This window comes from Plodia interpunctella, chromosome 19 (genome assembly GCF_027563975.2).
Source record: "Plodia interpunctella isolate USDA-ARS_2022_Savannah chromosome 19, ilPloInte3.2, whole genome shotgun sequence".
NCBI classification, from domain to species: Eukaryota; Metazoa; Arthropoda; class Insecta; order Lepidoptera; family Pyralidae; genus Plodia; species Plodia interpunctella.
Window position 1 is genome coordinate 846,916 of NC_071312.1, and position 17,204 is coordinate 864,119.

The 17,204-nt window shown below is 37.1% G+C and overlaps 1 protein-coding gene across 2 annotated transcripts in view; it reads left to right on the top strand.

Moving 5' to 3' along the window:
• Window positions 1-17,204, top strand: part of Klp61F (Kinesin-like protein at 61F) — a 31,775-nt gene that overhangs the window by 6,022 nt on the left and 8,549 nt on the right. For both annotated transcript variants that reach the window (XM_053759342.1, XM_053759343.1), the window contains exons 9-17: window positions 678-841; window positions 1,376-1,515; window positions 2,268-2,359; window positions 8,646-8,849; window positions 9,298-9,465; window positions 10,399-10,535; window positions 11,411-11,510; window positions 12,308-12,524; window positions 14,037-14,152. In XM_053759342.1, the coding sequence (XP_053615317.1) occupies window positions 678-841; window positions 1,376-1,515; window positions 2,268-2,359; window positions 8,646-8,849; window positions 9,298-9,465; window positions 10,399-10,535; window positions 11,411-11,510; window positions 12,308-12,524; window positions 14,037-14,152 (1,338 nt within the window). The remainder of the gene's footprint in view (window positions 1-677; window positions 842-1,375; window positions 1,516-2,267; window positions 2,360-8,645; window positions 8,850-9,297; window positions 9,466-10,398; window positions 10,536-11,410; window positions 11,511-12,307; window positions 12,525-14,036; window positions 14,153-17,204) is intronic.

Below are 17,204 nucleotides of genomic sequence, written 5' to 3' on the forward strand. Positions count from 1 at the left end.
CCAGGAAGCGGTGGTGGTGTAATGGTTAAGACGCCCGCCTGTTGATCGAAAGGTCCCAGGTTCGTCTCACATGAGTTTGTATACCAATCTGACTCGTATATAGTAGTTTTCATAGATCACCACTTGCTTCCGGTGTAGGAAAGCATCGTGAGGAAACCTGCAAACTGGTTGATTATTAATTTGCAAACCACTCCATTCTTAATGCCAAGAAAGTTGCTGTGTGTGTTTCATTCCACGTAATACCAGTCATGAGAAATACGACTATGAAGTATTCAAGGAGCTGCAGAAGAGAAGAGAGGGAGACTTTACGTTTCTGATACACATTGTGTTTACTGCTGTAAGACTGCACGCAGTTGGGTGTATTCTTGTAAACATTGGTTGAAAAAATATCAATAAAAGTAGTATTATTAGTAACTAGCTTTTTCCCGCGGTTTCGCACGCGTGATTTCCCGCTGGGGCAGTTATTTTTTCGGGATGAAAGGTCTTTCTCTGTACTTCAAACTACATGTATGAAAAATTTTAGTATCAAAAGAAGAAAAATAAAGATCAGAATGGCTAAGTAACACACAGTACATATATCAAAAAGACTATCAATCAAGAAGGATCGTCTTTATATCAAGTTGCTTTCGCATTTATATTATTAGTTAGGATCAAGCTGTACTCTCCACCTCCGACAGATCCTGCGCACGACGAAGCTCCACTTCGAGGAGCAGAAGCACCTGGTGTCCAAGCAGGTGGAGACGGAGCTGAAGCTGTCCGCGCAAGCGCGCCAGCTGCTGCACGCGGCCGACGTGGCCTCCTCGCATGTGGCCTGTCTGCACGACACCGTCGACAGGCGGAAGTGAGTGTTAGCTTGCTTCCGCGCCCGTACACTGTCGGAACCCAGAACCTCTAAGCATCAATAAAAAGAACACGCCTTATTGACTTTTCTCTAGCAAAAGTTGTGTGATACGCGGGGCTGAGGTAGATGGGTGGGGTAAACGGTTCCACCATGGATTTACCCATGGATCCACCCCCTTCCGAACGACTTTTTTATTAACTTGTCAAGAACTTGGAATCCTTACATATTGAACAAAGCTTAAAAATAAGTAGCTTAAAAATAAGTAAAGCTTTAAAATAAGTAGTACCTTTGTACTTAGTTTCCTATTTGTAAGTTTTATATTTACACTGTTATGTTGTGTATAAATAAATAAAGCTCTGCCGCGTCTGTCTGTTCGTGATAAACTCAAAAGCGACGGCACGGATTTACATACGGTTTTCACTAATAGATAGTGTGATTCCTGAGGAATGTTCGTTCCGGACTGTAGGTTCAATTTAGGTATAATTTATTATGTTTATATAGTCGTTAATAAAAATGTATACTTTTAATCAACAGAACAGTAGAATCAACAAACTTGGAGTTGACGCGACTATTCCGCAGTCAATCGACCAAACAGCGCTCCAACCTGGCAGCGAGGGTTAACGAGATATCGCACACATTGATAAACACACTCGACGGCCTTCTAACGTCTTGTGGTAAGTTACAACATCCGTGGTATAGTATAGTTTTAAGAGTATACATTGTATAAGTCTAAGCTTGGACAGACAGACAGTTTTGGGTGTAATATTTATTAGGGTTTTGCCCGAGTGAAGCCGGGACGGGCTGCTAGTACGAAATTAAATACTCACAATAATGCTTCTATTTTGATTTTCGGACCTCCTCTGTTGTCAACACGCCCATCCCCTGGAGGTCTTGGGTTCGACTCCCAATGCGTACAAAATTTGGTCTCGATTAACAATACAATATAAAATATCTTTATTGCCTATTCAGTGCTTATGTGGGCCGTTGAGTGTTGTTCATTTGTTTATATCGATAATTAATCATTCCTTATATTTTGATAAATGATTTTATTTTGATTTTGTCTATTCTAAATGCCATCAGAATCGGTCAAGAAGGTATATGATATAAAACAATCTGTACACATTCTATGTGTTCGTGATAAACTCAAAAACACTGCACGTATTTTCATGAGGTTTTCACCAATTGATAGCATGATTCCTGAGGGATTCTATAGCAATCCAAAGGGGAAACAGCAAGCAATGGGTACCTTTGCTATACGGGGTGGACTCATAGATTAATTTGGTACATGTTTTTTGATTTTATATATTTATGTATTTTGACCTTTTTTAACAAAGCTTGTTCTGGATGTCTTGTTATAATAATTGTTTAGTTAATAAATATAATTCCTGAAGATATATAGTGATTACTAATGTTGTATTGCTTTCAGATAATTATACGTCTAACACCGCTGGCATTCAAGAAGAAAACAGAATTAGGATTGAGGAGCTCGTGCAGAAAATTAACGACGCGATGGTTGAGGTTAGGCTGTTCTAGTTTCATTCATATTTTAGTTTTGTAAGACTTTTATAAATCGTTTATTTTAAATGTATAAAAAGTTTTATAGGCATTAATGATATTTTCAAAGAGGTATGATTAACGTCAAAGTTTGTGACATAGGTGAAGCAAATTTTGTGAATCATATTGTGTCCTAGTCGAGAATCAATTTAAATATTAATATATATGGATAAATTATACATAGTTAGACTTCAAAGTAAGTTTGAGATTTGTGTTATGTGATACTAACTTGACGATATTATATTTTAGAAATAGATAAATATTTAAGACCCAAATCAATCCGAAAAACTAAATTTTCCATGTTGACTGACATGGGGTTGAATTTGGGATATCCAGTGTAGCACAAATCATACAAATTTAGTTCGAAAATTGTGCTCAACGTATATGGATAAACATTGAAGATTATCAGGTTAATCTGAAAAATATCACTTTCCATGTTGACCTGACAGACTTGACAGTTTAGTAGTCCAGTATGGGTTGTCCACAGTTCATAGAATCACTCTTCGTCGAAATAATGTTTTTTTTTTTTGGTTTCTCACAATCTAGATAAATTCAATTACTGCTCGATATTGTGGTGTGGCGTGTAGGGGTGGTAGCGATGGTAAGAAAACACAAGGCTTGAGGACAACCTCTCGGATAAGATTCCGATTCTATCTGCCTTTATTCATTATCACATATACTTATATATACTTAATACTACGTGATAGTATGATACTACGTGATAGAAATATCTAAATAATCAAAATAATAATGTTATCTCCACAATAATGTGTACGTGACATACGTGACGTACGTGACATCACACCACATCACCCTTCCTAATGAAAAAAAAAAATATAAATATAAATTTAAATCTTAATATTTTTTTTCATTACAATACAACTTAGTCCTATTTTTATGAATAACATCTAATTTTCCTTTACATTGAATAACAACATTTGGCGATTCATCTTTTACGACTACAAATGGTCCATCATAAATACAATCAAGCTTACTACCAGTCTCCTTTCTTACTAAAATTAAATTACCTTCCTTATAATTTTATGGATTTATATTTACATCATAACATTTTTTTCTCCTTATTTTACTAGTTATTACATTTTGTTTTGCCTCGGCTTGCGCTCTTTGCAACCGATACTTAAATTCTAAAGGATAATCATCAAAATTATACAACGGTTCAACAGTCTCACCTTGTAAATTACTTGGTAACTTGCATATTTTCCCAAAAACTAATTCGTAAGGCGTATATTTGGTTACAGTATTTACAGTTGTATTATATGAAAAACACCAATACGGAATCCAAGAACTCCATGCTGATGTATTATTATTCGTCTGTATTCGCAAATATGCACCTAAAGTTTTATGAACATTCTCTAACGATCCTATGCTCTCATGATGATACGCAGTTGATACCGTTTTACTAATCCCTAAAATGTTACATAGCTCTACCATAACTTTCGAAATAAATTCGGAACCCCTATCTGTAGCAATGATTTTTGGTACCCCATATCTCAAAATAAAATTTTCTGCCAACGCCCTTGCAACCTCCTTTGCAGATTTATTTTTTAAAGGATAAGCCTCTACAAACTTTGTAAGCTCACACTGTAGAGTCAATATGTATACGTTCCCATAGTCATCCCTATCAAGAGGTCCTACTAAATCTAGGTAGATTTTTTCAAAAGACGAAGTTGCGGTGGTTGTTATGGTCATCGGTTCCCTAACATTCCTATGATACTTTTGCTTTTGGCATTTTTTACACTTACGAACATAATTAATGACATCACGTTCTATTGATGGCCAATAAAAATACTTTTTTATATTATTCACCATTCTACGTATTCCTGTATGTCCACTCGTAGGCAGAACATGAAAATCATTCATAACAATCTTCTTCTCATCGTCGTCGTCTATTCTCCGCACACCCGATACTACACAAAATTTAAAATTCTTACTTAAAGTTTTACCGTTTTCCTTTAAATATTTCGCCATTTCCTTTATAATACGATTGTTGCAACAATTTTTTAATATCACCACTTCTTGTATGCCGTTTTCTAAACAAAATGTAACTATATCTTTCGACAACTCGTCTCGCGATGATGCCGATAAAGATTCATAGTTTAAATAAATACTCGAGTTTTCCGGCATATACATTAAATTGCGCGCCTTTGAAATTATTTTCTTACGAGAGCTCTCTAATAACTTTTCCCACTTATCTACACTTATTTGCAGAATTTCAACGTCATCTCCTTGTTTCTTAAGAACTTCTACGATACTAGGGTGATCAGTCCTACTAACCGCAGAGTCTTCCTCACAATTACTTGAACCTTCTAACTGTTTACATTGTGCTCGCGTCATCACAGATATGGTTTTCTCACGCATGGTCTTTAAATCTTCACTTGAAATTATAATCCTAGACAATGCATCCGCTAGCACATTTTCCTTCCCTTTCACATATTCCACAGTAAAATCGTACTCTTCCAAGCACAACCGAAACTTAGTCAACCTACTCGATGGATCCGTCATGTTAAATAAATACAAAAGAGGTCGATGATCTGTTTTTACGACAAATTTTCTCCCATATAAATATGGCCTAAAATATTTAACTGACCAAACAATAGCCAACAACTCTTTCTCTATTATAGGATAATTTAATTCACTTTTATTCAAAGCTCTACTAGCATAAGTAACAGGCTTTCCGTTCCCATTGCACAAGACACTACCTACAGCAAATCCTGAACTATCGGTCTGTAATATAAAAGTGTTGTTATCAGAAAAATCTGGATAATCCAAAACTGGAGGATTCATTAATGAGTTTTTTAGTAATAAAAATGACTTCTCGCATTCATCGGTCCAGTCAAACGTCGCATACCTTCCACACAGCTTATTCATTGGAAGAACTATCCTAGCAAAGTTTGGTATGAATTTTCTATAATAATTTGCAAATGCCACAAAACGCTTCACCTCATCACTAGTTGTGGGACGCGGGTAATCTTTTATCGCTAAAACCTTTTCTGGATCTGGTGAAATACCTTCTGATGAAATAATATGCCCCAAATAAAGTATCTGCTTTTTCAAGAACTCGCATTTTGAAGGATTTAACTTAAGGTTCATTTTTCTCAATCGCGAAAAAACTGTCATGAGGTTCCTGTTATGCTGCTCTAAACTCCGTCCAAAAATAATTAGATCGTCAAGGTAAACCAGACATTTATCGTAATTCAACCCAGACATAGCTACAGTCATCATTCTACTGAAAGAACTCGGACTAATCTTCAATCCCATCGGTAACCTACACATTTGATACTGTCCCTTGTCTGTAGTAAACGCTGTATACTTCCTACTGTCTTTTGTAAGATTGCATTGAGAATAAGATTGAGATAAATCACAATGACTAAAGTACACTGCTCCTGATAAAGAATCTAAAATTTCAGTTATATTGGGCAAAGGAAACTTATCATCTTGTATCTTGTCATTTAACTGCCTATAGTCTATAACTACACGCCACCTCTTTTCACCGCTACGATCCGCCTTCTTTGGAACGATCAACACCGGACTAGACCACTCACTAACTGTTTCTTCAACTATACCATTTTCCAGCATCTCCTGCACCTGCCTATCCACCTCTTTTTTCTGCACATATGGTATTCTATATTGCTTCCTATAGACTGGAGCGGCATTTTCTTTCAACCTTATTGACTGTTCATACACGTTTGTGACCGTCAACCTATCTCCCGGTACATGAAATATATCTGGATACTTGGCACATATCTGTTCAATGCTCAATCGCTCTTCCTCATTCAAATACTCAAGTTTAAGCAAAGAAAATATTTCCTTAACACGTTTCACGCTCATTTCCGGTTCCGCGAAACAACAATAATCGTAATCTCTTAACGGATATACTTCCACGTCTGTCATACTGCAAACAACTTCTGAGGAAGTCGTATTCAATATCCTAATGGGTATTATCCCATTCCTAGGTCTAGCTATTACATTAGCCAAAAATACACCCTTCTGCAACTCTTTTCTCACGACCACACAATCGTCCGCTCTATTCACCGGAAAATATTTTACTACTTCACAACGCGGAGGTATATTCAATGAATAACTATAATACTTAAGGGGTATTGAAATCACGCTCCCTTCACGCTCCCTAAGCGTTAACTTGTTTTCTGAAAAATCTATAATACCGCTATATGTTTGTAAAAAATCTTGACCTATTATACCAACTGACTTACAGGGTAAATCATCGAAAACATAAAATTTATGCAAGAATGAATATTTTCCGCATACTAATTTTAAATTAACATAACCCATAGACCGTAAATTACCACCTACACCATTAATTATTAACTCGTCCTTAACTAACTTATAACACATAGCACTTGATTTTAAGAAACCATTTTTTATGGCTGACAACGATGCCCCCGTGTCTACTAACCATTCCGAATTTATACTACCGACTACAAAGTTAACCCAGTTAATACTATTACAAGCTAAAATATGCTTAGTCTCGAAAAAACTGACTTCTGCTAGACTCGCAATACTTTGGCTTTGATATTGTGCCAGAGTCATGTCCGTCTGACGTATGATCAAAACACGCTACGTTTCTACGATTCTGCTGACCACGTCGACCGCGATATGTAGCATTCCTCACGTCACGACCTTGCGCACCGTTGCTAAAACCTACGTTAGCATTCTTGCTCCTTTGGAATGTACGTTCGACAGCTGTTTTCTGTTGTGCATGATTATTACGCGTATATGTATTGCCACGACCCCTATTACTACTTGAAAAATTATATGGCCTATACTGACGTTGAAAAGTCATGACCTGTCCCGATGATGTACCATTTTCGTCTTCGGCTACCCTTATTGCGTCTTTTAACAACGTCAAGTTCCTTGCCGTAATAATGGTACCCAAACGTTGGTTGCGAAGTCCGTCTGAGAATTTTTTAACCGCGTATTTTTCATTCACGGGCCGCAAGACTCTGTAGGCTTCTTGACTATCCCCTGCTTGAGAAATAGTCAAATCCACCATCAATCTCTCTATCTCTGCTCCGAAATCTGCAATAGACTTATTATCTTGCCTAGTACGAGCTAATTTAGCTTGTATCGCAACATCTGATTTTGCCGTTAGAAGATGCTTCTTCATATCAGCCAAAAGACTATCCACTGTCGCGTATTGTGAAGCTAACCGCATCCTAGCCCCCTGTGTTAGACGCGTGGTGAGCACGAACTTTATTAAGAGATCATTATCGAGCCCCTCTAACATAGAACTATACAAACTTATGGCTTCTATTAAATCTTGGGTAACAGTTTCATCACCGTTCATTTTCGGAAGCAAACTAACTGCCGTTTTTAACGAAAACTTTTCCAAATTTCGCGACTCCATCTTTGCTGGTACTTCAGTTTCGCGTTCAAACTTAATTGTTTTTACGTACAAGTCTTCTATTCTACTAATCAACAGTGTCAATTCGTCTGAAAATTTTGATACGCCCGATACTACATTTTTAAACTTGTCGTAAAGGGCCTTTGCTTGACTAAGCTTTGAGTCGAAGTTACTCCCCGTTCGTCTACTAGGTCCTAACTTAACAATAGATTCCCTAATAACCTTAAGTTGAACATAAATTGACGTTAACTCTATTTCCATTTATAACACAACAATGTTTACACTAATGTCTCTATTTTATATAGTTAACACAAGACCGCACAAAAAAATATCACTTCCTTAATTATTATTGCCACTTACTGCTTGCTCATCAGGCTGTCTGCACCACTCGTTGCACTTCTCTCCGGTTCACTTCTTGTCTGATCCATTCAAGATGACATCTTCTGTACAAGTATATGATTCCACCCAATATACCAATAGCGAAACAGGTCGCTATGAACAGGACGGCCGCGCTTACCGCCGAAATATGTTCTTGTATCACCGATGCATCGTTAGACCCACCTGATGCGACTTGGGCTATGACTACCTCTTCCTTGGACGTACTTGTGCCCATGGTGTACTTCAGCAAAACTTTTCTGCGCTTAGTGGAGTCAAAATCACACCGACGTCTCGACGATACTAACCAACAGCTACGCCATCCGTCCGAATGGCAGGGTCGCCATGTGGTGTGGCGTGTAGGGGTGGTAGCGATGGTAAGAAAACACAAACTTTAAGTAGAAAAAAAATTCGTCGAAACGTGGTTTCGATGAAGAGTGATTCCGTGAACAGTAAGAGAATTGGGCAACAGTGTCTTTGTCCTGGTCGCAGATAAAGGCGGTGACGGCGACGGCGGTGACGCAGCTGCAGCAGTCGCACGACGAACATACGGCGGCGCTGCGCGCGGCGCTGGACGCGCGAGCGCGGGACGTGGAGCGCGCGCTGACGACGCTGCTGCAGGCCGTGGCGCGCCGGCGACAGCGCGCGGGTCTGCTGCGCCGGGCGGCGCCCTGCGCTGCGCTCGTGCACGTCTGGGTCAGTCGCGGCGAGGGCTGATTGGATGTCAATCGATCCCAAGTCATTTTTGTCGGAAATCAGAATTAAATTTAGACCAGTCATGTCCTTGTTCATACTTCAAACTACGTGTATGCAAATAAATTGCACAGATGAAGAAGAGCAGCACAACAAACTTCACCGCAACTTTTTCTACAACAACATCAGTCCAATGAAGGTCATATAAAATCACAATCGAATCATCGATGTCTTAAAGATATAAACACTGTATCACGTCCATATTTTTTATGGGTAGACTGAGTCAAACTTAGCGAAACTCGAAATCTACATGCAAATATTTGTTGTATTTAAAAAATTAAGCCTACTTTTTATATTGATTCCGGTTTTCATTGCGCCACAGTCTCAATAGAAACTAAATCATACAGCGATAAGAGAGAGAGGAGATCTGAATTATCTTCTGTCGCTCTAGTACACGGACGCGTCGACGCGCATGCAGTCGCTCAACCAGTCGTACGTGTCGTTTGTGTCGGCCGCGCGCCACAACCACGCGACGCTGCGCGACGCCGCGCTGCGTCACCGCCACGCCCGCGCGCTGCGCTCCGCCGCTAGGACCGACAGCACCGCTGCTACCATTGAGGTCAGTCACCTTCATTCCGAGACATAATATCGCTCGGGTGCTATAATATATATTACACCTATTTTGAAACTGAGTGTATAATTAAAATTTCATCAGAAACTGTCAAGCCGTTTCGGAATTGTGTGGCAAATTACACTGTTACCCGAAATTTTTGTTATAAAGATAAGAGTCTTATCCCTTTCTTAAAAATTGGCAACGCATATTCTTTTTAGCGCAACATAATGAGTCACTCTCCCGGTTTCGCTTTCATAAAATAATTTGCAAATTATAGACCTCGGTGGCGCAGTGGTAAAGTGCTTGCCTCTGAACCGAGAGGTCCCGGGTTCGATCCCCGGTCGGGTCATGATGGATAATGATCTTTTTCTGATTGGCCCGGGTCTTGGATGTGTATCTATATACGTATTTGTTATTATTATTAATATAAAATATAGTATCGTTAAGTTAGTATCCCATAACACAAGTCTCGAACTTACTTTGGGGCTAGCTCAATCTGTGTGATTTGTCCTAATATTTTTTGTTCCTCAGGAATCACTCTATTTGTTAAACAAACAATAATTTTTGAATTTATAGCGCACAAACACACGCGGCAGAAGTCTTTGATTTATTATATGTAAGAATGAAAGAAGATATCAAGAGTCACGATTGCAGTGTTTGCTTACCATGAAAACTGCAGGCTAAGCAGCCTTAAAATTTTAATAAAATGAAAAAAAAAACTCACAATCTTTAAACGTCACAAAAAAAGTCACAGAGAATAAAATAAATATCAGATTGTTTTTAGGTGGATATTTGATAAGAATTATATTCTAAAATATCACAAAATTTTGTGAGTATAATAATACTTTTACAATATTACATATACTTCAAACAATTATTGATTGAAATTTAATGAGATATGTACACGTTTATCAAATTCATATCATGTTTATTTAACAGGAAATCGAAGAGATGAAGGCCTCCATAGAGAGTCGCCTGGAGCGACAGCTGCTGGACATTGAGACAGAGCGACAACACTCGCAGAAGTTGCTGCACGAACGAATGCAGCACGAGGCTCATGTGCTGCAGGAACATAGGTATGACTCGTAACATCTAGTCGAATATGTTGCCCGGTGCTTCGCTCCCGTGGGAATTTTGAGATAAAGTATAGCCTATAGCAATCGTGGATAATGTACCTTTTGAATGGTGAAAGAATTTTTGAAATCGGTCCAGTAGTTTCGGAGATGAAACATACAAACTCATAAAACGCTTACCTCTTTATAATAATAGTATAGATGAATGACTATTGTTATTAAACAAAGAAACATTTCTTAGTGGTAAATGTTCTTCCATTTAATATTAGAGTTTATGAAGTTTTGAAACATTTTATTAAAACCCTTGTTGAAATGTTATTATGACTTTGTTATGTTGACTTTTATTGTCATCGTATATTACAACTAGTATAAAGATTTATATAATTTTACCAAATGTATCTCCCACAAATGTTATATTTAAAAAATATATTTAAAATTCAATATTTTTCACTCTCTGACAAAAATCAATGGCCGCATAGCGACGAGCGTATTCGTAAGGTCCGTGTTACACTAGCCTATTTAATATTATTATAACTCTTCTTCTTCTTGACCTTCCTCGTGCGGGGTCGGCACAGTATGTAAGTTCCTTCCATTTCGTTCTGTCATTTGCCGTATCCATTGATACTATTTTATATTATTATTCAAATATATTAAAGTTAACTTTCGCCTGCATTTCCGCATTAGCCTATGTTTGACCTCGGGTCATTAAATATGTCAAATTCGAAATTTCATCAAAAATCGTTTAGCTTTAAAAGCATGACAGAAAGACATACAGACTTTGGCATTTACAATATCTGTAAGTCTATATATTGCGTTGGCAAACCATAGACTCATCAGGCGCGCATTATAGCTGAAATAAATGTCTTCTTATATAACAGGAAAGAGATAGAGATACAGAGGAAGATATTGGATGAGCAGGAGAAGAGATTGGCCGTTCGGGAGGAACGACTGGCCAGACAGTATGAAGACGATAAACAGGTACTTAAATAGTTCGCCGAACTTCATGTTCCATGCCTTTTTATTTAGCTAAATACATAATATGTATTCTTTCAAAGTATTTAGTATGAAAAAATAGGCACTTACATTAATTTCTTAGAGAAACACAATATTCGTTAATCTCACAAAACAAATCCAATCAAGCATCTTCCATCCATCCATCCACGAACATATCACACTCAGGTTCCTGGTTCAGGAACGCGTTGAGTTTGAGGAATGTGTGTATGTAGCTGTTGAGGAAAACCGAAAATAAAATGAATTTGGCGACGTACTGTTTGTCTATAAAGATTAGGAAGTAAATGAGGGCCCTGAGTCCGCTGTGGCTGACAACACTGGGTGTTTATCAGCCAATCTTGACCTTACTATTTGGTATTGCTATTGCAAAAAAATTTACTTCGTTAATAATCCGTTTTCTACCTTTTATAGAGATGAATAACCAGCAATGTACAGTATATTGCTGGGTTTACCTTGCGGTAATCAACGACACATGTAAACTACAGAATTTACTACTTTTATTATAGACTAGCTGCGCGCCGGGGCTTCACTTCTGTGGGAATTTCGGGGTAAAAATGTAGCCTATGTGTTATTCCAGGTTATGTTCTACCCGTGTACCAAATTTCACAACAATCCGTCCAGTAGATTGTACGTGAAAGAGAAATAAACATACACACATAAATCCTTGCTATCTTTCTCATTTATACAATTTGTAGGACAGGATTATGGTACAATGTTGTGGTTATTAAAATATCTGTAAATATAATTAAAACAAAATATTACAGGCTCTAGAGGACAGAATATCTAAAATGACGCAAGACATCGAAGCGGAGAAGAAATCTGTAGAAGAGCTGACCGCTCAAATACTAGCGAACCAGAGACAACAACTGGAGGAAGACAAGCGTGACATTGACAGCGCCGAGGCGGACATGGAGGAGGTCAATGTTGGCACGGAGGCCTTGAGCAAGTGTTTGGATAAGTTTAGCAAGGAATTTGAGGAAGGTGAGTAATATATATTAATTGTACAGTCTGCCACAGAGATATCTCACCCTCTAAAAGATGGTGTTCAAATCGCGGGGCGGTCAGATTTCTCTGTGGCAGACTGTACATTTAATATTAATAGTTAGACCGTTTACAAAATACATTTATATGTATTTTGTAAACTTTTGTTACATTCTACCCGTGTACTAAATTTGTACATCCTAATAAACTTACGCATTTATGATATTGGTTGGATTTGAGGAATCATTGTTTGTAGAGACTACGTAATCAAGGACGTTATTTTGTAAATAAGTTAGACCGTTTACAAAATACATTTGTAAACGTGTATTTGGTTAAATTACAAAATACATTTATATGTATTTTGTAAACAGTCTAACTATTAATATATTAATATTATCAGTTATGTTGCAATTTAGTAAATAAAAATTATGTAAAACGTAATAAGTGTCATGTTCGTCTGCATTAGTGTTTGTTTCAGTTTTATATTATAAAGTTCACTTATTTCTGGGAGTTCCGGTGGCATTCTCCGCTACGACGCCCAGTAGTCCCGTCCGTTTATTCTTTTTTATACTAGTACTTATGGGATGCTAACTCAATAATACTTATATGTTGCTTATGTTATATCATACATATACATTACTAGCTGCGCCCCAGGACGTTGCTCCTGTGGGAATTTCGGGATATCAAGTATTCTAAATGTTATTCCAGGTTATATTCTACCCGTGTACCAAATTTCATAACAATCCGTCCAATAGATTTAAATAAAATAGTAACAAACATACGCATATTCATCCTCACGAACTTTCCCATTTATAATATTAGTAAAGAATACCACTACTCTACTGAAAATACTATAATTATATCGACGTGAGACGTGAAGAGATGAATTGATTCGGCCGAACTGGCATGGGCTCGATAGCTCAGTGGTCAAGAGCACTGTCCCGGACAGACAAGTGGCGCGGTTTCAATTCCCGTTCGATACAGAATATTTTCATCCTATTATTATTATTTTACATACAACTTTTATTTTATTTATTCATTCAAATTTTGACATTTATAATAATAATAATGAAGTAAATTCGTCCTCCTAATATAAGTATAAGACCTATATTTGTTAATTGACGTCCTTGGAGAAAAGGCTGCGGTGAAGTTTGTCGCGCCGCTTCTTCTTTACGTGCGCTTTGGAAGCCGGCACTTAGTTAGTTTAAGTAATTTTTTGACGTCAATAAGTGATGTATATCATCTTAAATTGAATAAAGAGTTTTGAATTGAATAAAATTATTAATAATTATTATTTAAAAAAAAAACCACATGTGTGACACGTATATAACAAATCTATTTAAATATTAGCAGGATAATAGATAAACATCGTAGATACAGGTCAATCTGAAAGTATAACCATTATCTCCGTGATATGATCATTATATTGTTTTTGTATTTTTACAAAGTGAGGTTAAGGTCCACTGTCTTCATATCCACCTGAGCTAAGGTTCCCAATAAATGTGTTGGCAGGCACCAGCGCCGTCAACATCGACATGGAGGCGTTCAGCAAGAAAGTGGTGGAGGTGGCCGACCAAGTCAGCGAACAACTCATGGACGCCATCACCGAGACTCATGAACAGATCCAGGTGATCCTCGTGTTTCTATGACAAATGTCTTTGCTATTTCTAGGTTTAAGCTTCAAATTCATCATCAAAATCATTTATTCAGAAATTAGTCTTTCACAGGCAGTTTTTCACGTAAATTTTTATATTAGTTATTTCTCACAAGCTGCAAACTATACTGGGCATTTCGGAACGACCACTGCTGAGAAGAAATGCCGAAAGAAACTCATTTGAACAGTGTTTGTCCCTATCGTGCCAGAAGGGCTTACAATTATTGTTTCTTATATTTTTTTTTTTCTAATATATCAAGAGGCGAATTTTTTTTTCTAATATATCTAATAGATCTCAGTGGCGAAGCCTCCATACAACACGATTCCTGCCGGCTTACCTTGACAGATTCTAATATATATATTATATTATTTTATTATTAACAATAATAGCTTACCCCCGCGGTCTACTCTTAGAAAAATCCTTACTAGTTAATATAGGTATGTAAGCCGACGAACGATCGCATTACCTACCTTAGTAATATTAAAAACGAGCCCATATAAAACGACAATTTTGTCGTTATCCACATAATTACATTGCGCGCTTTCTAAAGACATTCTTTAATATCGTAATACTAAATACGCAATGCATTTGAAATCGCACAAACGCACACATAAGATTTTACTATCGCGTCTCAGTCAAGACAACCCGCCTATGTTTTTGGGAATTTTAATAATTAGGATGAATGAAATTCACACACCATGCTTAATACCACTACATAGAACCAATCGTCGATATACGGCGACCTATAACCCGATCTCAAATCTCTTCCCAATCTTTTTGTAGGATTTGATTGGCTTGGCAACTATTAACCAATCAGAGCGATTCTGCCTACTGTCAAAATCAGTCACACTCATTAGTTAACGCGCGCATTTGCATTGCACAGGTTTTTTTATGCTAATGTACTCGTATTTGTTGTGATTTGTGTTGTGTTTGATTGTGAAACCTAAAAAATCGAAAGTAGTGAAATTTTACTTGCCAAGAGTGTATGGTGCGTAGTATTTCTGTGAAGGTTTGTTTGTTTTCATTGTTTTTTGTCGTCACGTTGTAGGTCGTAGTACGTTGTGAGAAATGGCGGCATTAGTAGAAATAGGTCACCTTTTAAATGAATCAACTGCTTTCTCAAAACTGTCGTTCGAAAATAAAAAAATATGTTATAAAACTCGGACGCGCTTGTCCAGATATGAAAATTGATTATAGGCGTAAGGACGGGTTTTTCAAACATTTTCAATGTATGACAAATACACATGGATAACCGGCAGTTGCAAATTAAATAAGTTATTTTGCTTTCCTTGTCTCTTGTTTTCCGATACTAATAGTGCTTGGAATAGGATGGGTTTTTCGGACATAAATAATTTGACCAATTCCGCGAGAAAACATTGTCAAACTGAAAAACATTTACGCAGTTGTTTATTAATACATTATTTTGGTAATAGTAGAATTGAAACATTTCTCGGTAATAATTTTGAAGCCCATAATCGTAAAGTAGAGCGAAATCGAAACTTAATGAAACGATTCAAAGATACTGTCGTTCTGCAAAACAAGAGTTACCTTGTCGCGGGCATAATGAAAACGCTAACTCGGACAATCGTGGCAACTTTATAGAAACATTGTTATATTTGAGTAAACACGACAGCGTTGTAAAATCGCATCTTGACCAAAGTTCATCGAATTCTCACTCTGTGTTTACCGGTCTATCGGCGGAAATCCAAAATGATCTAATACAGTGCACCGCGGCAGTAATTTTAGACGAGATTAGGTTAGAGATTAGCCAAGCTAAATTCGTTTCAGTAATGATTGACGAAACCCCAGATGTTAGTCATAGAGAGCAATTGTCAGTTGTATTTGACCAAAAATGGTCTTGAAGAAAGATTTCTTGGTTTTTGATCTTAGCGAAAGTCGGATGGCTAGTGTATTAGCGAACGAGATGCTCAATATTATTGAACAACATCGATGCAAAGAGAAACTGATCGGTCGGACATACGACGGTGCGGCTGTCATGTCAGGTGAACGCGGGGACTCCCCCGCGTTCAGCAAGCGCTGATACGAGGTCAATGCCCTCTCGCGCATTTTGTACCATGTTATTCTCATATTCTTAATTTGGTTTTAAGCAGATCCTTAGAAAATATTTCGGAATTAAAATCATTTTTTGGCCATATTAATGGAATTGTCAGATTTTTCAACAAATCGTCGAAGCGATCAAATCTTTTAAAACAGTTTTACGACCGTCGTATGCCTGAAGTAGCCGAAACGCATTGTCATTGTCATTCGCGCATTATTAATGTTATATTTAATTGCAGGTTAGATATGATTGAAATTTTTAATCATATATTAGATAATTACCAATCGTGGGATGACGATTCTGTATCCATGTCTGAGTCTAAGTAAATTAGAAGACATGCAATTTTGTTTACTTTTGCATGTTTTTTTCGGAGATTTTCGCTAGAACTGATATTTTGTTTCCATTACTTCCGAGTAAACAAGTTGACATCGAGATCTCAATTAGAGAAAGTAATGCATTTAAATCTTGGATGTCGGAAGAGTTTTTAAACCAATTTGATTTTATTTTTAGTAGTGTTGAGGAATATTGTGAACCACCGCCGGCGGTGGCGGCGGCTCAATACCGAAATTGACTTAAAAACACAATATAAATGTTTATTCATTGAAATAATAGATAACATCAAAAGCCAACTAAATACCCGATATACGTCGTTTCAAAACTTAACTTTTCTTGATTTAGTCAACAAGTCGAAATACGCGAGTTACCGCAATAGTCTCCCCGAGGAAAGCTTGTCTACCTTAATATTTGAATTCCCAAATATATTTGATTTTCATGCATTAAAAAACGAATTAAAAGTTTTATACAGTACTTCATCAATTAATAATTTAGATTTTTATTAATTTATATCTTTTTAAATCCGCGTTGAAGTTTTTCCTCAATTTTTAATTTTATGTCAAATTATTTTAAGTCTTCCTGTATCGGTGGCTTCCGGTGAAAGATCGTTTTCGGCTTTAAAACGGATTCATC